Consider the following 24374-nt stretch of genomic DNA (forward strand, 5'->3'; position numbering starts at 1 on the left):
GAAATCTACAGAAACATTCTGTGAATTTAAAGAAACTGATGAGGAGATCCTTTATCATGCAGCAAGATAATGACCCAAAATCCACAGCCTGGAAAAGTCTTAGTCACTTAATTTTACTTTCATTTTATCTGTTCCAATATTTTTGCTCAGAAGAAAAATGGGTGGGTTCAGACAGAAGGTGCTAAATCTTTTGAACTGTGTATCAGATCCAGATGTAAATATGTAAAAATAAAAGCTGAAATGTTGATCTTTTGTCTCATCTTCATCTTTTAATGTCAAACCCAAATGTTTTCACTCTACAGCAAAAAATAAAGAGTTGGGCCTCACTGTTCCAATACGTTTGGAGGGAACTGTATGTGCTCATAACTGCTCAAGAGTGCCCTGTTCTATTGGTCAATGCTCATGCAAAGGTCTGTGTCAGCAACAGGTAGCTAACTTTCTAGATACTTCTGAACAATAATTCACTTATTTAGAGTCTGTGAGTGTATGTGTGTGTAAGTTAGCTAGAGTTAATAATATGACAATGTGATGCTTGTTTGGGATGGTAAAGTGTAAAAGGTGTCTGCTGGGAAAAGCATTCAGTCTGGTCACTCATTAACTGCAGTAAAAATCATGTTTGACTCTGAGGGTGGCCATGGCTGGAGGATGTTGTTAAATGTATAAATCGTAATCATGTGTCTTTGGGTGAGATGTCAAATTCTTGGATGTGGTTTAGCAAGCTTTTTATTGGCAAGCACATTTATTGTTATTTTACCTCAAAATTGAACAGCCTGAGAGGAAAAAAACCTAAGTTAACAAAGCCTAACAAAGTATAGCCTAGCTTAGATTTTGTTTAAACTCTACTGAGAGCTTTTGTGAGTCTTACTAGATGTGGTTCCCCTCCTATTTTGGTATATTACTAGGATAAAGTCATACTATTGCGAGAATAAAGTTGTATTATTTTGAGGGAAATAGTTCTTACTTCATGGGCTGCAGTTTAAGGACGGAGCACGGAGGGGGAAAGAGGCATCTTCAGTGCTCATGATCTGTTACAGGGATGCTGTTATCTACATTTTTATCCTGCTGATTATTAATGCTCTAGTGTTACAGTTAGATAATAAAGTGTGCAGATTTTTCTGTGGTGGCATCCCGGTTGCCGAGCCTTTGGCTCACCCGCTGCAAAAACGTTGTTATACTTTTTATACTGAACAAGGTTTTTGTGAATTTTGTGGGTATACCAAAAGTGGATTAAGACTGTTACTGAACTATTTGGGTGATTTGAGCACACAAACACACACACACACACACACACACACACACACAGGGGTGTAGCAGCAAATTCTGGCCCCTGTACACTCTCAATGTCAGTGGGCCCCTATCCATACAAGTACACACAGAACAGGAGCAAAAAAAAGGTCCACTTTTCCTCCACTACCACACACACACACACACACACACACACACACACACATAGGCGAAGTTCAAACATGAGAGCATTGTTTATCCATGTCCAGCAAGCTCCATTATAAAGCAGCTCACATTCAAGTTATGTGTGTGTGTGTGTGTGTGTGTGTGTTGCTTAACCATTAAGCCACTCAGCCCAGCCCTCTATGGCTTAACCTTACACCCAACACACACTTCAGTTCATTGACATTCAAACGAGAGAGAGAGAGAGAAAGAGAGCAAGAGTGTGAGGTGTGTGAAAGAGACAGTAATTGTTAGTTACAGTAGAGAAGATGAGGTGTGTGTGGATGGTGTGTGTGCTCTGCTTGGCACCAGCAGTGGCGGCCATTCTGTGTAAACCAGGTAAGACTTGGCCTGTGTGTGTGTGTGTGTGAGAGAGAGAGAGAGAGAGAGAGAGAGAGAGTTAGAGGCAAAGTGAGTGAAAAAGAGAGAAAATGTAAATGGAGGGGTGTAAGAGAAAAAGATAGACAATATAATTGAAAAGAGAGATAAAGAGTTAGAGAGAGAGACAGAGTAGAAAGGGAGACGGAGAGGGTGTGTGAGAGAAAGAGATGGAAAGAGAAAAAAACTAAGACAGCAAAAAAGAGACAGTGTGTGTGTATATGAAAGAGAAATAGAGAGTAAGGGGCAGGGTGAAAGAGAAAGAGATTGATAGAGAGAGAAAGAAATAGTGTAAGATGCAGTGTGAGAGAGAAAGAGAGACAAAATGGAAATAGAGCGGGTGCAAGAGAAAAAGATAGACAGAGTTAAAGAGAGAGTAGAAAGATAATGAAAGACAGAGGGAAAAAGAAAAAAACTGAGACAGCGATGAGAGAGTATATATGTGTGTGTGTGTTTGTGTGTGGGAAAGTGGAGAGAGAGGAAGGGTGAGAGATAAATAAATTAATAATTCCAATTATTATTACAAATTAATTTGTTTTGTTTATAATCTGTATATCATTCATATTTTACTGCCAATGAAAAAAACTTGTCAAAAATTATCAAAAATTTACAAAATGTAAAAATTAACATATGTTAATTAATATATGTTGACATTACTGGGCAAGCGTTTTAGAACACCTTAAATGTTTTTAGTTTTATAGCTGTTTAAGATACTCTGTAACAACAGACATGACATTAAATTAATTCAGAGTGGGTTATTTTGGCTACATTCTATATAAACTTACCCAGTCAGAATTGTTCACAGAGGTGGTGAACTGAACAATTTTGAAATATTTGTGGAACTGCCCTTTAAAATATATAGTATCTCACAAAAGTAGGTACGCTGCTTTTGTTCACATTTTTGTAAATATTTTTATCTGAACTTTTCATGGAACAAGATATGACACTTTGATACAGTTGGTCAGTGTACAGCTTGTATCAAAGTGTAAATTTACCTGAAAACAAAAGGGATCCACTCCCAAATGAAAAATGGCCAAATTTTGCACAAACTCTCAATATTTTGTGTGGCCACTGGAATCCTCTTCCACACTTCCATGATGAAATCCCAGAGCTGGTGGATGTTAGAGACCTTGCGCTCCTCCACCTTGCATTTGAGGATGCCCCACAGATGCTCAATAGGTTTTAGGTCTGGAGACATGCTTTCGTTGCCGGCAGTTTAGATATGAACGGATGTGTGTTGAGTTATTTTGAGGGCACAACAAATTTACACTATTGTATAAGCTGTACACTGACTACTTTACACTGTATCAAATGTAAATATGAGAGATATTGTGCAAGATTATGTGTATTTTGCTTTGATAATTTATATAATTAACAAAACTGCTTTTTAAAGGACTAATATGTAACTATTTTTTAGTAGTAAATGATAAAATTATCAGGATTTATCATCAGATATTAAGGAAACATGTTGAGTTAAAGCACTGGCAGCTCTTGTCAGTGGGGCTTCAGACAATACGTTCCTATTTGGAGTGTGCAGTCCATCCCAGGTATCTGTGTTTGTTTTGTCCAAAGACTGTATATAGCTGGACAGAGCATCGTCTCTCAAAAGTGAAGCCACCACAGGTCGGGCGCCCCCTGCTGTTCGGCTGCAGAAAGCTGTGTAACTCCACCCATCCTACGGTGGCCGAGAAAGCCCAGCGCAGTGCAAATTGAAAAGCGCTGCAAAAGCACAAAACACATCCATCAAAATTACAACACAGTCGCAGCAAATAGAAAAACGCGCTGCAAATAGAACCACAACACAACGGAAGTGAGTCACAACACAACGGAATTTTCCCGGGGGACCTTAAAAGATGCTGTACCAGCTGTATACAAAGGACAATAAGTGGCAAACAAGCTTCTGAAAAGTAAGTTATGTTTATTAAAAGTTCTGCTTCACAAAACGCCTTGTTTGCCACTTATTGTCCTTTGTACACATAGTGAAGTCCGAGACGTTACTGAAGACCAGTGTTGGGCACGTTACTTTGAAAAAGTAATTAGTTATAGTTACTAGTTACTTCTCCAAAAAAGTAACTGAGTTACTAACGGAGTTACTCCACTATAAAAGTAATTAGTTACCAGTAAAAGTAACTATCGCGTTACTTTTTATTATTCGCCCGTCAAAAAAAGGAAATCAATTATGCATTTACTATTATTATTAGAAAAATAACAAAAAATAACAAACGAAAATAAACCCAAAATGTTGACAAAAATATAATCTAACGAATTTCAAAAAAATAAAACGAAATTCTCCACACAACCAAAGAAAATTACTAAAACTTGTAATACTGAAAAAAGCGGAAAAACGCGTCTGGGGATGAAATTTAACAAACCAAGCCACACTCAAAAGAAATATGTATATATAAAACAAAATAATGGACAAAAACAACAATTTAATGCCCGTTAAAATGGTATTAATATAACAGCTTCACCAAAAGAGAGCTTAGATCGTGCCCAAAAAATCCGACCCAGCCGGAGCCCGTGCACATTCTGCCCAAGCACGAACTATAAACTGTCATTATGAGCCTGACCCGATCCGCCCCATAAACTGTCTGTTTTCGGGCTGATTGAATGAGCGAAATATAATCAGAATTATGTTAATTAACACTGTAACATAGAAGCATAGAACTATTATTTAATTTAAATGATTTTTAAGAACAGCTACACACAATGCTGCAAGTCAAACGCGGAGGCGTTCACGTGCGCCCAGAGCTACGTGATTACAGTTTTCATTTTTATTATAGTTTAATTTTATTTTGTTTTTATTTTTTCTGTTCATTTTAGGGTGGGCTTGCTAGCGCGAGCGCTTTACACAAGAACTAACGGACCACGAGTGCCGCGCGCTCGGCACAACAACTCCCGCTGTACAACTCCGCTGTACAACAGCGCTTATAAATAAATTAAACACAATAATGAGGGTATTCTATCAGTAATTTCAGTTCGTTTTAGTTAGTTTTATAAACACAAAATACAGTTCGAGATAGTTATGTTTTTCCTTTTAATTACCGTTTTTATTAGATTCAGTTAACACAAATGTTTTTCACTTTCAATTTTCGCTATTTCGTTCGCTTTAGTGAACAATAATAATTGGTTACTTAGCAACATTGTGATTATCACACCAGAGCTTTATATAAAATAAAAATAGGAGCCTGATTTCGGGTCGGTCCTCAGGTCAGGTGGGATTCGGGCAGAGAATCTAAGCTCTAAAATAGAAAGCAGCAGCACCACAAAAACCGGAGCAGCTAAAAAGAGCTTAACGTCCTTAATTCGGAACTTGGGTTGTCCACGGCAATCACTGAATTGATTAGAGCACGCAAATCGTCACAATTGTGCCTCACTTCACCACGCCAAACCACAGGCACAGCGGCCAGAAGCTCAAGTTCACCGGACAGAGGAGGGGTTAACCAGGGCAAAGCGAAATAAAAAAAAAAGTTCATAGAGCTGCTAAAGTAACGTGCAGTAACGGGGTGTCGGAAATGGTAACGGCGTTATAGTTACAGTCATAGTAATTAGTTAGATTACTCGTTACTGAAAAAAAGTAACGGCGTTAGTAACGCCGTTAGTTTTAACGCCGTTACTCCCAACACTGCTGAAGACGCAGCTTAGCTGGTACAGTATCTTTTAAGGTCCCCCGGGAAAATTCCGTTGTGTTGTGACTCACTTCCGTTGTGTTGTGGTTCTATTTGCAGCGCGTTTTTCTAGTTGCAGCGCGTTTTTCTAGTTGCAGCGCGTTTTTCTAGTTGTGTTGTTATTTTGATGGATGTGTTTTGTGCTTTTGCAGCGCTTTTCAATTTGCACTGCGTTGGGCTTTCTCGGCCACCGTACCATCCCCATAGGTTTCAATGGCAAAACAGACAACATTCAATCACGTTTTTTTCTAATATACTGTAATTCTACCTCCATTATTTAAATGCAACAGCTAGTGTAACTTCTGCTTATATTGTTAAATTTTTATATCCCCACAGAATTAAGTTTTTAAAACGTTATTCAGCTCTATTCAAAAAAGGTGTGGTTATGGTAAAAGGGCTGCTTATGGGCGGGACCAGTAACAGACCATCAGCTCCGCTCCGCCCCGCTCTACAGTCTATGACCGCGAGGCAGCCCTCAGGGGCGGGGTTATTCAAATGAGTAGGTTGCTATCCACAGTCTTTCTCCCTCCTCTGGTCTCTACTGCGCAGAATCGGGTGGCAGGATCGCCAACATGGCGGAAGATTTTGGCTTCATTTTCATTGAATGAATGGGAACGGAGACACGCCGTCCATCTTTTTTTACAGTCTCTGGTTTTGTCCTCTGACTCCACCTGCTGTTCGTTCCCCAACACTTACCCCACCCCTGAGGTTGCCAGTACCTATACTACTGCAAACAATCGGTGGTACAGCAAAGGAGCTAGCTAGCAGAGCTGGTTCAGTTAAACCTACACAGCTTAAAAAGCCTCAGCATGTCTCAAAAATGCTCAGTGACTAAAAAAAGGAATATAATCCAGAGCTGCTACTTTTCTCCTAAACAATTAAGCTAACTGGCTAGATAATTTAGTAATTAGGTAATTTATCTCCACCACCAGGTTAGCTTACTTATTGTTATTTTTTTTAATTGGGTGTTTGCATTCATATCAGTGATCTGTGTGCAGCTGGGACAAAAAGGCAGAGTATACCTGAGAGATATAGATAGCTTAGCAAGGTTAGCTAAAGTGATCTGAACTGTGCTGGCTAACGCAGTCATGTTACACATTTTTAAACATGAACTTAACTCAATAACAACTGAGGAGCAGCCGTGTCACATCTGATTAATACCTCAGCAGTGATGAGTACTACAAAATATACACCAGAAACCGATAGTTAGTCTCTATATTGACTTAATTTAGCTATAAATGTGATTATATAATGGCTACTTTTGTCCTGAACTGGTAAACTAACTGGCTAGCAAATTTAGTCAGGTAATTTATCACCACCACCAGGTTAGTTTACTAGAGACTGGTGTTTAACTTAATAATAATAATAATAATAATAATAATAATAATAATAATAAAGAAAAAGTGTTTACATTCAAATCAGTGGTCTATGTGCAGCTGGGATAACAGGGCAGAGGGTTCCTGAGAGAGATAATTAGATAGGTTAGCATAGTTAGCTAAAAGGTTAGCTAAAGTGATCTGCTACACATGCTAACATGAGCTGCAATCAATCATAACGGAGGAGCAGCCGTGTCACATCACATCTTGGCAGTGATAAGTACTCCAAAATATCCCTAGAAACCGAGAGTTAGTCTCTATACTGACTCAGTTTAGCTCTGAATGTGATTAAATATTGTTATGTCCAAAATTATTAATGGTAAACTTTACTTATGGCCATCCCTAGCAACTATCTAGCTATTTAGCTATTTATTTATCTGTGTGTTTTGTAACATACAGTCAAAATAACGCTAGATACAAATTTTACAATTTTCTCTGCCTCTCCTATCAGTTTAAACTAGTGTTGCCAATTCCTCAGTAAGGAATATAGCTACTGACTGTCCTAAAAGTCGCTATAAGTGGCTAAATGACGTTATCGTCTAGTTTGCATAATACATGTTTTTAAAGCTGTAAGTTAAAGGATTAACGTTGTGGGAGAGAAAAAGTGAGTAAAAACATCCTAAATATGTAAGAAACACAAATGAACTTTAACAAATGAACAGCTTCTGTGGCTTTTTAAATAGGCAGTCACTTCTCAAAATAACTTCATTTTTATGTAAATTACATAAATCTGTTTTTTGCTGTGTTGTTAAATGTTATTATAAGAGCAGCAGTTAGACGGAACTGTTATTCTACGTTTTTTTTTATTATTTTTTTTTTATTTTAATTTTTAACGTTTTCCTCAGTACCCGCTGCTCACTGAGGACAGTAACTAAAGAGGATGTGTTCATCTCAGAGTCGCCAAAAGTCTCCAGTAACACCACAAAAACGCTAGATTTGTCGATAGTCTCTTTTTAGACGGTCTGAAAAGTCCCTAAATATAGCAACAAAGTCGCTAATTTGGCAACACTGGTCTAAACTGGCTTTTCTTGACAGTGAGAAGATAAAAGGGTAGGATACTCAAATATAGATGTATATGTTATCTGCTACCAAGCAGTAAATTACTAGGAGCTGTAAAGTAGTAACTCCAGCTCTGGAGTGTTTATTTTTGGAGCAGTGGGATTTTTCAGGAATAACAGGCTTGGTTTAGGCTAACGCAGCTAGCGGTGCATGAGGCTAGTTTAGCTAACTACCACGAGTATGACTCGTTGTTGCTTGCCACGGTAGAAGTTAGTGAGCACGTCTTTCACTGGATTGTGTAGATTCAGCCTGGTCCAACTTGGCAACCCGAGTACAGAATGTACCTTTAAGGGGAATTTATGTTACATAACAAAATGTCCCTCTGGTATGGAAATAGTTCAATATTTGATAAATAAATGTAAACATTAAGCTGATAAAACCCTGGTAATGTTAATGATAGCGTATCTTTATTTATACAGTCAGCTCCAACCACTCCATCAAACTTGCTGAACACTCCACAATCTGTAGTGTTATATCTGATAAGAACAGGCCTTTTCACCACTCTAGTATCACTCCACTGCTGCTTAATAACAAACTAAACTTGCTGGAACAACTTTCTGATTTTTCTGGTTTTGTTTTTTTACCTTTTTTGTAAAAAAAAAATGTTTATTTTAAAGGAAATCATCTAGTGTGACTAAATCATAGCCTTGGTATGATTCACAAATACAGCTCTGGAAAAAAATGAAGAGACCACTTCAGTTTCTGAATCAGTTTCTATGGTTTTGCTATTTGCTAGGTAATGTTTGAGTAAAATTAACATTCTTGTTTTATTCTATAAACTACAGACAACATTTCTCCCAAATTCCAAATAAAAATATTGTCATTTAGAGCATTTATTTGCAGAAAATGAGAAATTACTAAAATAACAAAAAAAAACTTTCAGACGTCAAATAATGCAAAAAAACAAGTTCATATTCATAAAGTTTTAAGAGTTTAGAAATGAATATTTGGTGGAATAACCCTGGTTTTTAATCACAGTTTTTTTCATGCATCTTGGCATGTTCTCCTCCACCAGTCTTACACACTGCTTTTGGATAACTTTATGTGCAAAAATTCAAGCAGTTCAGTTTGGTTTGATGACTTGTGATCATCCATCTTCCTCTTGATTATATTACAGAGCTTTTCAATTTGATCAAATCAACAAAACTCGTCATTTTAGAGCTATACATTATTTAAGTAAAACACTTAATGCGCCTCAGATTGCTAGCATGTCTTGGGTAGATATGTAATGTAAATCATTATTTGTTTTTTGATTAGACAGAAGGGGCCCTATTTTAGTGATCGATAGGTGAAACATCAATACTGCATTGCAGAGCTTGATTTAAGGCGTGTTAGTGTGTCTTTGTGCAACTCGAAACACACAAAAGGCATTAATTGTGGGTGTGTTTTGGGCATGACGTGAAATAAAGCAATCAGTGTGTCACTTGCCTTTCCTTTTAAGAGCCAGGTGAGCTCTGACTTTGGCACGTTGGTATCTTAACAGCGTGGTGCTTTTGTGCGTCTCTGCAGAGGAAACTGATCTTTGCGTTCATGCTGTGAAGGTATTTTACTGGATCAGCAATTTTATTTAATCCTTTATTCTGTTTATTGTTGATGTCAAAGCTGGATTTGCTTTCCTCACACGGTGCACCTGCGTAGCTAAGCTAGGAATGGACGGGTGACTATTGACTATGGTCAGGGTTTTAATTAGTCAGTGGCGCACCTTTGGTTTTTTTTTTTGGTGCCAAAATAGCAACACGGCAGAATTTTTTCCTGAACTCACCTAACTACCAGACCACTAAACCCATCAGTGTAGATACATTCCCAGACACTATTTTAATTGAGAGGGCCTAAGTCTGTTGATGGGGTGTAAGATAGGAATGAGAATTAAGATGCACCTTACACAGGTGCTAGATGAATTGCTTACCATCTAATCTGCTATATACTGGAACCACATCATCTGTTTTTGATCCAACAATTGTCGAGTTTGAGTATGGAGGCTTCATGCTGAGCACTATAATCCTGTCTTTGCTGTTGAGATGATCTGGGGATCCATCATATTTTTTATATAACAGTTGGAGAAAACCCTAAAATCCATGTATTCCTCATGTATTTCTGTTTTTCTCTCTCTCTCTCTCTAGATGTGACAGATGGATATAAAGTGAGGCTCAGTATAAAGACGGCTCTGGGAGATGATGCTGTAAGTTCAGATCTGAAATATTAATAAATAATAGCAATACTGAATCTGGAATGTTAGAATAGATACATGGTCAAACAGTAGGCTCTTAATCAGAGTACTTATTCTGGATAATGATTTTATTACAATGTCATAACTTATGTAATGGTTATTAAAATGTTATTCTTAATACTAATGTTATTATAAATTCATAATGGATATTAATATTTCAGACTAATTCAGACTTGAAATTAATGTGTTTTGAAACGTGTAAATGCAGCCTTTAAATTAGCAGTGAACATAATGATAAGCAACATTAGTTCTTCAGAATACATGTCTACTTTTTATTACTGTGTGTGTGTGTGTGTATGTGTGTATGTGTGTGTGCGTGTGTGTGTGTATGTTCTGTCAGTATGAATGGAGCAAGAGTGAGTTGTTTCTTTTCAGGGCAGTGCTCGCTTTTGCTGTTCAGAGAAAAACCAACAATGTGAACTATGAGTGAGTTCCCCCACACACACACACACACACACAAATCAGCAAGAGACAGAGATAGTTTGTTTGACTCCAGGGCAAAAAGAGCGGGATTTATTATTTTATTTCTTCCTACAACAAACTCTCAATCTGACCATTTACATCATTTCTAGATGGAGAGCACTGTAAATTCAAAACCAGCACAATTCATACAGGTTACTGATTCATTCTGGATATCAATGTTATTATAATTTCATTATGTTCATTACTGTAATTGGAATTGCATTCTGGATATTAATGCTATCAGAGTTTTATACTGGATATTATAGTAAACTGTAAAAAAAAGAGTTTGGCCTCCATAATCCCCTGACCTTAACCCATGGTGATTTGGAATGAGCTGGAGCTTTACAGCATGAATAAAAAAGCAGCCACTATTGTTCAAAAACTTTTTCAAGGTTAAAATACCAAGAGTGTGCAGATCTGTCCTCAAAGATAAATGTGGTACTTAAAAGAATCTAAAGTATAAAACATATTCTGGCTTGTTTAATACTTTTAGTTTACTAAATAATTCAGCACTGGTGTTCCTGTATAGCGTTAATATAGTCTCCCATATTGGAATGTAAAATAATATATTTAGAATGTAAAAAAAAAAATCGTAAAAAGAATTAAAACACATTGAAACTTTCGACTGGTACTGTAGATCTGACTGAACAGAAGTGTTGACCAATCAGTTTTGAGTAGGCTGTTGAGTGTGTGTTTCCTCATGTGCAAAGGGATTATTCCTCTTCCTTATAATGTGTAATAAAACAGCATTGGATCAGCAGAAATGAGAGATGAGCGCTAACATTGATTAACTGACGAGCAGTGTGACTAGGCCTTGTCACAGAGCTGCTGAAAGCTGGCTCAGTTACAGCTGCTGCACTGAGACTGAGTCGGCTACAGTCGGGTTAATCAATCAGAATACTCGACATTTCTGCTGAATCAAGAGAGATAGCCAGAAGTTTCAGCTCCTTTTCTGCAGTAACAGCCTCCACTCTCTACTTAGATGTTGGAACATTGCTGTGAGGAGGAATTGGCTGCGTTAAGCTCTGAATGCAAGAGCACTAATGATATCTTAGAGGTCACTGATGTTCTGCCAAGCCAACTTAGGTACTTGATGAAGCTCTGGGACCTCTGCAGACACTCTGCACAAGTCACATCGCGATGCTTGTTTCTATGTTACACCCTGTAACAGTCTATTTTCACAGTCGCTTTTTCCCCACATTATTCCTAGGGTGATGTCGATCAGCACAAGGCATCTGTGAGCTGATGTATCGGAACCGAGTAGCTGCGCTTTCCTCCAAGTGCGTTGTGATGCTACTCAGCAATGCTGCATCAGCAGCAGTTCAAAAAGAGGCGGTGGCTGACTTTACATGTTGTAGTCTTCACCCTCCTGGTGTTAGGGCATTACCAGTGATGGGAGATATACAGCTGAGTAGCAGCTAAATTAGACTATTGGCCTAAATTGGACAATTGGCCTAGCTAGATTGGGAGAAAAATATGAAAAATTTGAAATAAAATGATAAAAAATTGTCATTTGTAACTGAAAAAAATTAAGTGAGGAAGTGTTTAGTGCTGCTCACTTATTCAGTTTACTCTCTGCCTGGTCCCCAAAAGTGGCCGAACACAACAGGTTACATGTTTCCTTACTAAGTATCAGAACATAGCACATTTAAATGACTTCTGTGCATTTAAATCCCATGTTCAGCTGTTTCTGTCATTTTGAAGTGATGGAAAAAGCTAGGGACAGAAGCGGAAAACAAAAAAATTGCAGACTAATCAACTAATCAAAAACAATGATTGACAGATTAGTTGACTTTCAAAATAGTCAACTCTAAAAATCACTCAAATTGGATTTTAGCATTTCTTTTGCATAATTCACAGCACAGCAAACAGCAGCCTCTTCAAATCTAGATTGATGGTATTTTTTGGGTCTAAGAAAAGCACCATTAACGCAAATCTGATTGTATCACTAGCAGATAACAGTGCAGACTGTGATCTCAACAGATCGGATTTTAGAAACGAATCCGATTTGCCTGCAGTCTGAACACAGCCTATGTGATGCTAAACAGTGTCATATCCTGTGTTGTAGTCCTACACATTAGCCCAGACTAAATACAGTACCAAAAGTTTGGACACACCTTTAATTCAGTAGTTTTTCATATTTTTTTTTCTGCATTGTAGATTTATTGGATTGAATAAAGTCATTCAATTTATGAAGAAAAACATACATAATTATGGAATATGGTGTTGAAAAGAGGTAGAGTTGTATTATTATTGTATTATGGAAAAAAAAATACTAGAAATAAAGATCAGTCAATCTGAAAAAATTAAGAACTTAAGAAATTAAGTTTCCTCAAGTGCAGTCGCAAAAACCATCAAAAACCTTATGGTGAAACTGGCACTCATCAGGACCACCCAAAGAAACTAAGACCATTAAATTAGCAAGCGTGTCAAAACTTTTCACTGGTACTCTATACTCCACAATCTGGGCCTGTAGAGCCAATGGTACTGCAAACCAGAGTCTAAGGGGTGAAAAGGTCAAATCAGATCAAATCTAAGTGTCTTTCAAGTCCAAGCGCAGCAGCGGAAGAAGCAGACAGATCTTGGTAACAGCAGCCCACATGTGTGCGCTGATCTCCAGCGCTAAGCCTTCTTATCCCATCATGCTTTGCTGAGATTAGCAGGCGATTACTGTCGGACGGCTCCGCGCAGACAATCGTATCCGCAGGCCGAAGCTGAGCTGATAGAGCTGATTACAGTTCAGCAGAAGATTGAACAAGGAAAAAATCAATCACAATTACAGGCTCAAACACGGAGAGCCGAAGCATGGCCTGGGGCTAGCTAGCACTTCACAAACAGAAAGCGTGGGGCACATCCATATTGTAGCTTCTATAGTTATTCCAGAAGATCTATTGTTGCGGTGCTGAAATTGTCCAATTCCAGGAACACAACAGGCGGTGTCACATCTGCGCTCTCTGGTGAAACAGTTTGGAGAAACTGTGAAAAACATCAGACAAGGCATGACAGTGTCTAAAGTTTGGCTTCTTTAGTTTTGCACTGGAGCTAGAGGGCTAATTTAGCTAAGCAGTAAAGGCAATATTGTTGCTGTACAATGAAAATCGTAAAAAATATCTCAGTTTTTGTTGATTCTTAGTTTGCTACATATTTTGAATTGTCATGGCTGAACAAGACTCAGACACATGCATATGTGAATGAAATACTTTACTAATACTTTATTAAATAAAGTAGGAATACAAGGGAAAGTCAAAACAAGCAGGGTCAATAATGGTAAACAGAAGCCAGAGAGAATAAACATACATAACATACAAAAACAAGTAGCAGTCCGAGATCGTACTGTACACAAAAAGACAAGCGTCGAAAAGGTACAGAAACAGGCAATGATAAAACGCTTTGTAAAAAAGTGAACTTACAATACTCGGTAAGAAGTAAAATATAGAGAAGGTGTATTTATATGGAGGTGAACAGGTGTGATCAATACTCAGGTGATTGACATAGTCTGAAGGCTGGAGATCGCAGGTAGAGCTGAGTGTGGGAGAGATAGGAGAGTGACATGAACACACAAACTTGTGTCAAAATTTCTTGATGAATGGACCAATAGAAAAGTCTCCAAAATGACCTGAAATAAACTCTTTATACATTGACTTTCACTGAAAGTTAAGAAGATTGTATCTCCCTCCTGTAAAGGTGCTGTTTTGAAGTTTTAAAGTTACATGTTTTTTAACAGTGACTAGATTTAATAAACTGGCATGCCAACAGTTTTTTTCTGAGTTATGTAGACAAATCTGTGCCTCATTTCTAAAAAGTTAGCATTTAGAAATGTGTCTGGAGGGACTGAAGTATTTGGACACCTTCTCAATCATTGTTTCTTTCAAAATCAAGGGTATAAACAAATCCACACTGTTTATGTTGGAGAAATTGTCTCTACTATCTACGGAAGGCTTTCTACTACACTGTAAACCCATAATTAGTTTAAACTCTGAACTACTCAATCATTTTAAATTAGGCGAACATTTGTGAGCACATTACATATACACTCAAACAAAGACCTTTGAGTTGAATCAACTCATAATGGGCTTAGAGTGGTCCAGCGGACTAAGGCGCTGCCACTATGTAGAGATCGGGAGATCTGGTTCGAATCCCGGTCATGCAGCTTGCCATCAGCTGCCGGAGCCCTGAGAGAGCATTATTGGGTAGATTGCACTCTTTCCCCACATCACTCTCAAGGTACTATTGTTCAACACAAGTCATCTGTGAGCTGATGTATCGAAATCCTCCAATTGTGCAGACTACTCAATAATGCTACATCAGCATCAATATGAAAAGATGCGATAGCTGGCTTCACAGGGATAAAAAATTGGCAGCTTCTTTTCCATTGGCTTCTGGCACAATCTATTTGCATACTGGGTATCCCCCCAGTTTCTGATACTCAGCCTCAGTGTGTAGTTCCAATGGGCTACCCTAGGTAAACTTGTGTTTGTCTATTTGCTCTCTATGTTGTAGGCTTTAAGAACAAGCGTCATTTCCTAAGGTGCTACCTGTTTGTAGCTGGCTGTGTGCTAAAATGTATACTCTATAGCAAATAGAATCAAAAAGAAGACTAAATACACATCGAAAACTAAATGTAATCAATTGACCATACCATTTAAAGTATAATTACTGTGCAAAGCTCTTGATATAACAAAGCAAATCTATCAAATTAGCATACAATTAAGGCATAATTACTAAAAGTCGAATTAGTCACTCAAGGTTTACCTCAAATTATTAAAAAAAAAAAAATCAATGTATCCAAGCTTACAGTGTACCCTCAAATTAATTTTATTTCTGTTTATGAATAAGGAATATTTTACAGTTACAGTAGACACACTTTTTCTTCTTCTGTTGTTTAATGGTAGATGGCTGTCTGCCTTAACATACTGTAATTGGTCCAAATGTCCGAACCACCCCTTTTGATCTGACCAAATTTAGGTTCTTGTCCCAGGCCATGGTTTGCAGCTCCTTTAACAAAGGAGGTGTAAGAACACTCTTAATGTGATGTTTTGCTGAACTTTAAATTCCTTATTATAAACAAGTTCCAGTCATTTAATGACAGAAGTATAACTTGCAATAAAAGAGTCATCATCAGATAAATGATGTTTGTGTGCAATCCAAGGCAATGCTGGATTACTGTAATCATTTCTAGTAGTTTACAATGCTGTAAAAATATCTGTGAATTGTTCTGAGATACAAACCCCTGCAGAATGATCATTCAGTCATTCACACTAAACCACAAAACTCTTAATGACCAAATTACTGGACTTCCACTGCCTAACTTACATCAGCAGTCACAGTAAACCCCTCCCATCACAGATAACACGCCCATATTCTGCATTTTTATTTTCTCATCTTTGCAATGGCTTTATTACGGCACTTCACCTGCACTGAAAAAAATGATGAGTAAAATTTAATGATAAAAAAAAAAAACGTTCTGCATTTGCTTTTTTAAAGTAGATTTAATTTTCAGATAAATTTAAGTATCTTCAACTCGGTTTCAAGACGTAAATGTTACATACAGTAAATAAGTGAACTGAACTTCAGTCGATCCTTTCTTTTATTAAACTTCACTTAATTTATTTTTGCTGAATCAATCCTTTCTTTTAGTAAACTTTACTCAATTTCTGCATACAATATTATTACCTAATTACAATTACCTAATTTATACAGTATTACTCAAATAATTTATGGTACATCATATATTATAATTCTTAAAATTTTAATATTTTTAGTTAAAACACACATTTACATTTTTTATTTTACACAATCTCAAAGATTTATTTTGTAAACAGACTAAATCTCACTGTCTCAACACACAGATGGCAAGTAATAAGTTATTTTTAGTACAAAGAATGTATTACATGCCCTCCATGTGTTGAGATTAAGTAAAGTTTACTAAAGGAAAGGATTGACTAAAGTTACTTAAATTTATCTGAAATTAAATTTACTTAAAAAAAACAAATGCAGAAAGTTTTTAAAATATTTTTTTAAGTGATTTTTTTAGTGTGTAGGACCTTTAATTCTTCTTCTCTTTGCTGAAACTGAGACTTAGTTCAGTGTTAAGCTGAGCTAAAGACGTTGCCATGTGGGTCAGCCAGACCTTGACTCTTGACCTGACTCCTGAGTCTTTTGAATGTGTAGGAAACAGTACTCATTGCTCTCTGCTTCATCTGTAATTTATCTAAAGAAAAGACTAAATCCCTATTCAGACGGGATTAGTTTCTCAGGGGGAAATATTTTACACTTCTAATCAGTGACGAAACTCTTGCTTCTGGACTGCAATTGAAAAAAACAGGTGGACCAGTGATTTTTTTTTGGCTGTTCTTGCTCACATGACATCACGTTCAGTAGCTCCTCCATTTTCACTCGCGGTTGTGTTTACGTAGATTACCATTGAAACGCACCAAAAATTATATATGGTGCGTGACAGTGGACAAATAACTATTTTATTAAACGCAATGTGATGTGGATCCGGACGGGACTAAAATTACCGGAGGACCACAGAATTCAATGAATAACAGTAGGTAATTCAGTAGATAATTTTTCTCAGAGGATGTCTGAGAAAAACACATACATAGTTGTTTCGAATGGAAATAAAATCACAGAGGACCCCCCATAAAAGAGAAAATTAGCCCAGAACCCTCTGAGAAACTAATATTTACAGAGTTCTCTGTGTTTTTGTGTCTGTTTCTAGTTATCATCATGAAAGTGTGAGTGTGCTTTGTGTAAGTGTGTAAATGCTGCAGTAGAAAGTGCAGTAACACAATCTGTTCCAATACTAAAAAAAAAGTTTGTAAAGTTTGTAAATTTACTTAAAAAAAAAATCTATTTCCATCTGTGAGCTGTTAACTAATGAATTATTTGCTAAAAGTTACCCCCTCTTTTTAAAAAAATATATATTTTTTTGTAAATATACTTTTACAATACTAGAAGTACTTTTTCAGTTTAAGTTTATTTGAGTTACTTAAATGTCCTGCCAGAATTTGTACACTGGATTTTGTACTGTTTCCAGTTATTGACTCGACCTGAAAAGCTTAAATGGCAAAAATAACAGGGAAAAATGGGTGTGTTCTGAAACTTTTTATCAGTAGTGTATTTATTTATTTTTTTATCCAGAACAAATTTTGAAAAAAGTGATAAAAGTCTAAGTGTGAATTTGCAATAAATATCCAGTCTGAAATGACTCTTATTATTATTATTATTATTATTATTATTATTAAATGATGAGCTAATTAATATCCTATAGTTTTTTAGTTTTTAGTGTATAAATCTGACATAACAGAATTATTTGACACATTATTTAAGACATTTAGTTCAATAACGGAAATGTATTTTTTTACTTTTATCATTTGAATATTTTATATAAAGCTCTGGATAAAAATAGGATACCATTTAAAAAGTATGAGTTTCTTTGATTTTACCAAATTAAAAAGCTCTTGAATATAATAAAGAGGAAAATGGATGATCACAAGCCATCAAACCAAGCTGACCTGCTTGAATCTCTGCACCAGGAGTGACATAAAGTTATCCAAAAGCAGTGTGTAATACTGGTGGAGGAGAACATGCCAAGATGCATTAAAACTGTGAATAAAAAACAGGGTTATTCCACTTGAAGAATATGAACTTGATTTCTTTGCATTATTTGAGGTCTTCAGTCTTTCAGCCATTTCTTATTTTCTGCAAATAAATGTTGTAAATGACAATAAATTACAGTTTATAGAATAAAACAACAATGTTCATTTTACTCAAACATGTACCTATAAATAGCAAAATCTTTTTTTCCAGAGCTGTAAATATTATATGCATACTAAATTGAATATATTTAATATTATTGTAATAATTGTAATATATTTTAATACAGTAAATAATAATGTTACATTTTTAATATATGTGTGTGTGTGTGTGTTTTTGTTGTGCAGTGTCTCTAATATATTGGTGTGTGATGAGACGGAGAGGGTGTCGTTTTGGTTTGTTGTAACAACTCCAGACAACACCTCAGAGCTGCTGCCTAAGCTAGTAGTGGAGAACGCTATCAGGTAGGAACACATGCGCTACAGTTGGAGAAAACAGTGTAATTACAGTTCTAAACCTCTCAGATTTTGGTCATTTAAATTTGCGTCGTTATGTTTGGCAGAAATTAGAAATGTTTCTGTTTCTTTTAGAGAGAACAGGCACCGGATTAACAGCGCCTTCCTGCTGACGGATCAGACGCTGGACTTTGTGGGAATTAACCCGACTCTGGCGGCCCCCATCGAGTACGACACTCCACCCTGGCTCATCGTCTTCGGGGTGGTGATGGGAGTGGTGTGTGCCGGCATCGTCGCCCTGCTGGTTTCCACGTTCTTACAGAAGAAACGGTGAGCACAGTGTCTAACAGACTAATGATTATTGAGGTAGCACACTTTATAGGACCCTGATGAAGTTCAGCATTCCCTAAGCATTAATTGACAGGCCTCCACCTCCCATGTGTAGGATCTGCTTTAAAAAGTCCAAAGAACATGGTGCCGAGTGGTCCAGCGGTCTAAAGCGCTGCCTCCAGAGCAGGAGGTTGCAGGTTCGAACCCCCGCTCATGCAGCTTTGCCATCAAGCTGCCGGCACTCAGAGGGAGCAAAATTGGCCCTGCTCCCTCCGGGTGGGTAGATGGCGCTCTCTCCCCACATCACTAAAAGGTGATGTCCACAGTGAGTAGGTTGGGTAATTGGCTATGTAAATTGGGGAGAAAATGGAAAAAAAATGAAATAAAATTATATATTATAAATAAAAGTTCAAAGAATAGGAAAATCTGATGGACTTGTCGAATAGTGCACCTCCATTCTCCAAAAGCATTCTGAAATATAGCACTCCCAGCCGATGCTCCCAACAGACTTGCAACAGATGATGCTAGTGATAGGGTATAGCATTACCCATGTAAAGAAACTCAGTTTTTACTCCATTAAAAAGCTTAAAGTACAGGGGTTGGACAATGAAACTGAAACACCTGTCTTTTTAGTGTGTGAGGTTTAATGGCTAAATTGGAGCAGCCTGGTGGCCAATCTTCATTAATTACACATTGTACCAGTACGAGCAGAGTGTGAAGGTTCAATTAGCAGGGTAAGAGCACAGTTTTGCTCAAAATATTGCAATGCACACAACATTATTTGTAACATACCAGAGTTCAAAAGAGGACAAATTGTTGGTGCACGTCTTGCTGGCGCATCTGTGACCAAGACAGCAAGTCTTTGTAATGTATCAAGAGCCACGGTATCCAGGGTAATGTCAGCAAAACCACCAAGAAGGACAAACCACATCCAACAGGATTAACTGTGGACGCTGTAAGAGGAAGCTGTCTGAAAGGGATATTCGGGTGCTAACCCGGATTGTATCCAAAAAACATAAAACCACGGCTGCCCAAATCACGGCAGATTCAATGTGCACCTCAACTCTCCTGTTTCCACCAGAACTGTCCGTCGCCACTATAAATTATTCTGGTCTAAAACCAGGTGTTTCAGTTTCATTGTCCAACCCCTGTAGGTCCAATTGGATAGTTTATTAAAAACAATGTTTGTACACACAGTACCTTGATATAGATAAGCACGAACGAAAAAGCTAGGATAGGAGAACAAATTACAAAATGAATTTCTGAATATTATAGAATTTTCTTCAGCAACACCTGGAATTCATGCATTTACATATTAAACCTTGTTAACTATGAAAATTGTGAAAACAATGTAAAAATGTGAAAAGTTACTATGCATAGGCAGAGCTATGCCCCTATCTCTAGTATTGTATGCCTGTTCGTAGCATCGGCTGTATTTTAGAATGCTGGTGGGGGTGAATAAGAATGTGCTATTCAGTAAAAGTTCCATTTCACACAGGAGTTCTCCTTTAACAGCAAGTTAAGTTCTCCCCCAGCGCTTCCAGATCCAAATATTTTAACAGTTCCAACATAGACTGGGTGACACGGGGCATAATTCACCCCGATAAATTGTTTTTTTTCACAGTTATCCAGCTCAAAGTAGCTCCACACCTCCTTGCTAGAATTTGGAGAGCTATGACATTTAAAATGAGACATTAATAACTTAAAAAGTGCACAAGAACCTTATTTAAAAACCACTGTTTACATCCCATAACACTAGCTTTAGCTCAGAGTGCCGCCATTACTCCATGCCTCGCTTTAAATGTCAGGGTTCTCCAGATTCTAGCAAGGAGGAAAAAGCAATTTATCAGGGCAAATTATGCCCCGTGTCATCCAACCTAAAGTGTGTTTTTGGACAAACTGTTAAAATTTCTGGATCTCGGAACGCTGTGGGAGAACGGAGGTGTGCTATTCATCAAAGTTAAGTACTTTTTAACATGTACTACACCAAAAGTCCATTTTACACCAGAGTTTTCTTGTAAAGTAACAAGTGATACACTGATTGGATTTGGTAACTCTAGGACATGTCAGTGTGTCTTTGCTATCGTAACGACAGGAAATGTATGCCTTGCTTAGACAAAAAGCATGTAAAAATTCTCAAGAGTCAGGTGCGCTCTGACTTTTGCAGATTTTTATTTTAGCAGTCTGTTTCTCTGTTCTTCTTGTCGTCTCACACTGTAGTGTATGTGCAGAGTGTTTTGTGTTCCCCTAGTGTTTTATCTACAGCATGTTTTTATGATGATATTTTTATATAGAGCTAAGAAACCAAGTGCTGATCCTGTGGATGATGAGGACGGAAGCGGAAGCATCGCAGGAAACGGAATACTGTGTGAAAGCATCGGGGACAAAGACGGAACTTACAACCAGGGATTCACCGATGATGATCGATTCACAAAGCTGTAGATGCTGACTGAAGACAAACTCGCAGATGCTGTTATATTATTATGTTTTTTTTATCTTTCATGATGAATGGACCAGTAGAAAATTCTTCATGTTCACTCCAAATATCATCCACTCACATTAATATACAGCTCTGGAAAAAATAAGAGACCACTTAAAAATTATGACTTTCTTTCATTTTACCTAATTAAAAACCTCTGGAATATAATCAAGAGGAAGATATATGATCACAAGCCGTCAAATCAAGCTGAACTGCTTGAATTTTTGCACCAGGAGTGGTATAAAGTTATCCAAAAGCAGTGTGTAAGACCAAAATGCATTAAAACTGTGATTAAAAACCGGGTTATTCTACCAAATATTGATTTCTGAACTCTTAAATCTTTATAATATGAACTTTGCATTTGTGTTCTTTGCATTATTTAAGGTCTGAAAGCTCTGCATCTTTTTTCCATTTCTCATTTTTTGCAGATAATTGCTCTTAATTACAATATTTTTATTTGGAATTTGGGAAAAATATTGTCTGTAGTTTATAGAATAAAACAACAATGTTCATTTTACTCAAACATACCCTGATGGAAAAATATATATAATATATACTTATTTATATACTTATACTTATTTATATAATATATACTTATTTATACTCAAAACATATTGAGAAATGTCTAAGTATGCAGATTTGTGTACTTACTTAAAATATATTAAAAGTACAATAATTCTATGCTTAAAGTAAGTAAAATTTGATTATACTTTTTAAAAAGTAAATATAGTGTAATTTACACTATATTTACACTTTTAGTTTAATGTAATTCAGTATACTTCTAAAATACTAGGTTCCAAATATACTATAAAATATTAAAATGTTAAATTTAATTTTTAAGCAAAGTGTGTTAAAAACAACTGTTATGGTAGTTCACTTAAAGTAAAATGTACCGTGCAATTTTAGAAAGTAAATTAAATTACTACATTTCTCCAATATATATTTAGGTATCACATATTAATATTTACATTTTTTAATATTAACAGTTAAAATGTATTTCAAGGCCCTGTAATTGTAATTAGGAAAATATAAATATAAGTGAATTATAGGATACAGTGTTAAATAACCCATTTAAATGTCAAATTTTTAAAAAAATAATTAAATTTGTAACATGCCAAAAATTATAGTACAGCATTTTTAAATATATTTTATACCCTGTCTCACAAAAGACAGGAACAAGAAGCATATTTGTACTCTAATATAAATATATTTAACATCAATTCTTAGTACATTCCTAATAAACTAGGTGTATAATAGTAATCCAGTTGCAATACTCATTCAATGTATTAATGTATAATTTTACTGTAAGCATATTTAAAATATGGGGTTACATACATGAAGTAGTATGATGTTTAAATGTTACTTGAGTATATTTTAAATAGTTTCATTTTAGTACAGTTAAGTACACTTAGCACAATTTAAGTAGGGCCTGTACTATTAATTGTACTATTTTTATAAAGTTAAAGTAAAAACTTTTAACACTCTTTAAATATACTGATTAATAATATGACTACAAGAACACTTTATTGCACTATAACATAATAATGCTTAGTATACTTTTTTTTCACTAGGGCATGTCTATAAATAGCAAAATCAGAGAAACTGATTCAGAAACTGAAGTGCTCTCTTATTTTTTTTCCAGAGCTGTATGTTAAAAATAATAATATATTTTTTTTTTCTAAAAAGTTGACTTTTCATATACAGAAGTGGCTTTATCATAAATTGGATTTTTTGGCATAAAGTTATCCAAAAGCAGTGTGTAAGACTGGTGAAGGAGAACATGCCAAGATTCATGAAAACTGTGATTAAAAACCACCAAATATTGATTTCAGATCTCTTAAAAGTTCATGAATATGACCTTGTTTTCTTTGCATTATTTAAGGTCAAAATTACTATTTTTCCGTAGTTTATAGAATAAAACAACAATGTTCATTTTCTCAAACATACTGTGATGGAAAAAACTAAACTTAATTATACATATTAAACATATTGAGAAATGTCTACAGATTTATGTAGTTACTTAAAATATATTAGAAGTACATTAATACTATGCTTTCATTAAATGCTTAAAAGTAAACAAATCAAGTATTTAAACAAAATAGACTACTATGAAGTACCCTTTTAATTCAATATACTTCTGAAATACTTATTTCCAAATATACTATAAAATGTTAAAATGTAAATTTTTAGCAGTGTGTGTTAAAAACAGGAGGGTTTTTAGTGTAGTGACTAAACACTAAATGTACCAAAAAACTCAAAAACTCTCTCCAGCTAAAAAATCTGAGCTTAAGTTATGGCTTATGTAAGTTTAATGGACCTTTATGTAACTTTAACCTGATCTCCATTATTAATCGCAGCTTTTGGACGGCGTAGCTCTGGTTTGTCCTGGCTGGCTACCCTGGTCCTATGTGCCGACGCAGCAGCGTAGCTTAATGAACGTTCAGACGGAATCAATAATTCATCAGAGAACCACCACCAACATCTCCACGGTGAGAGATTAAAGCCTTTACCGGCTGCGCACTCGCATGATCAGAGAGAACTTTTAACTGTCTGTCAGGAGCAGAAACGGAGGAAAGTGCTAATGTCGCTTTCCAGCAACATAAGTGCTGCTTTAAACAGCGCCCTAAAACTTTCTATTATAATAATTCCTCACAATTCAGCTCGGGTGAATAATTTAAACACTCTCATGTCGCACATTTTAAACATTTATATAGGCTAATGTCAGAGCTGGGCTCCAACTTCCTGCGATCCATAAGTGCAGTTTTAATGGATTTGCACTTTCCTGAGACTTTCTCAACTAAAATAATAATAATACTTAATATTTCTTCTCGAGTATCTTTCTCTGTCTACCTTTCCCCTTTAGATCCACTTGAGTCATTAACATAGTTTAGT

The 24374-nt window shown here is 36.3% G+C and overlaps 1 protein-coding gene across 1 annotated transcript; it reads left to right on the forward strand.

Annotated features, from left to right (window-relative positions):
* The first annotated feature begins 1626 nt into the window (after positions 1–1626).
* cltrn (collectrin, amino acid transport regulator) lies at positions 1627–21798 on the forward strand. The gene is made up of 6 exons (XM_007234050.3): positions 1627–1785; positions 10048–10106; positions 10495–10580; positions 18566–18682; positions 18809–19003; positions 21298–21798. Exons 1-6 carry the CDS (start codon positions 1716–1718, stop codon positions 21443–21445), a joined length of 675 nt encoding a protein of 224 aa, XP_007234112.2. The 5' UTR covers positions 1627–1715; the 3' UTR covers positions 21446–21798.
* The last annotated feature ends 2576 nt before the right edge of the window (positions 21799–24374 follow it).

This window comes from Astyanax mexicanus, chromosome 13, assembly GCF_023375975.1.
Source record: "Astyanax mexicanus isolate ESR-SI-001 chromosome 13, AstMex3_surface, whole genome shotgun sequence".
In the NCBI taxonomy this organism is placed as follows: Eukaryota; Metazoa; Chordata; class Actinopteri; order Characiformes; family Acestrorhamphidae; genus Astyanax; species Astyanax mexicanus.

Coding starts and splice junctions, on each gene's coding strand:
- cltrn (XM_007234050.3), top strand. CDS start 1,716: ATGAGGTGTGTGTGGATGGTGTGTGTGCTCTGCTTGGCACCAGCAGTG. Junction 10,107..10,494: donor CGGCTCTGGGAGATGATGCT/GTAAGTTCAGAT, acceptor ATGTTCTGTCAG/TATGAATGGAGCAAGAGTGA. Junction 10,581..18,565: donor ACCAACAATGTGAACTATGA/GTGAGTTCCCCC, acceptor TTTGTTGTGCAG/TGTCTCTAATATATTGGTGT.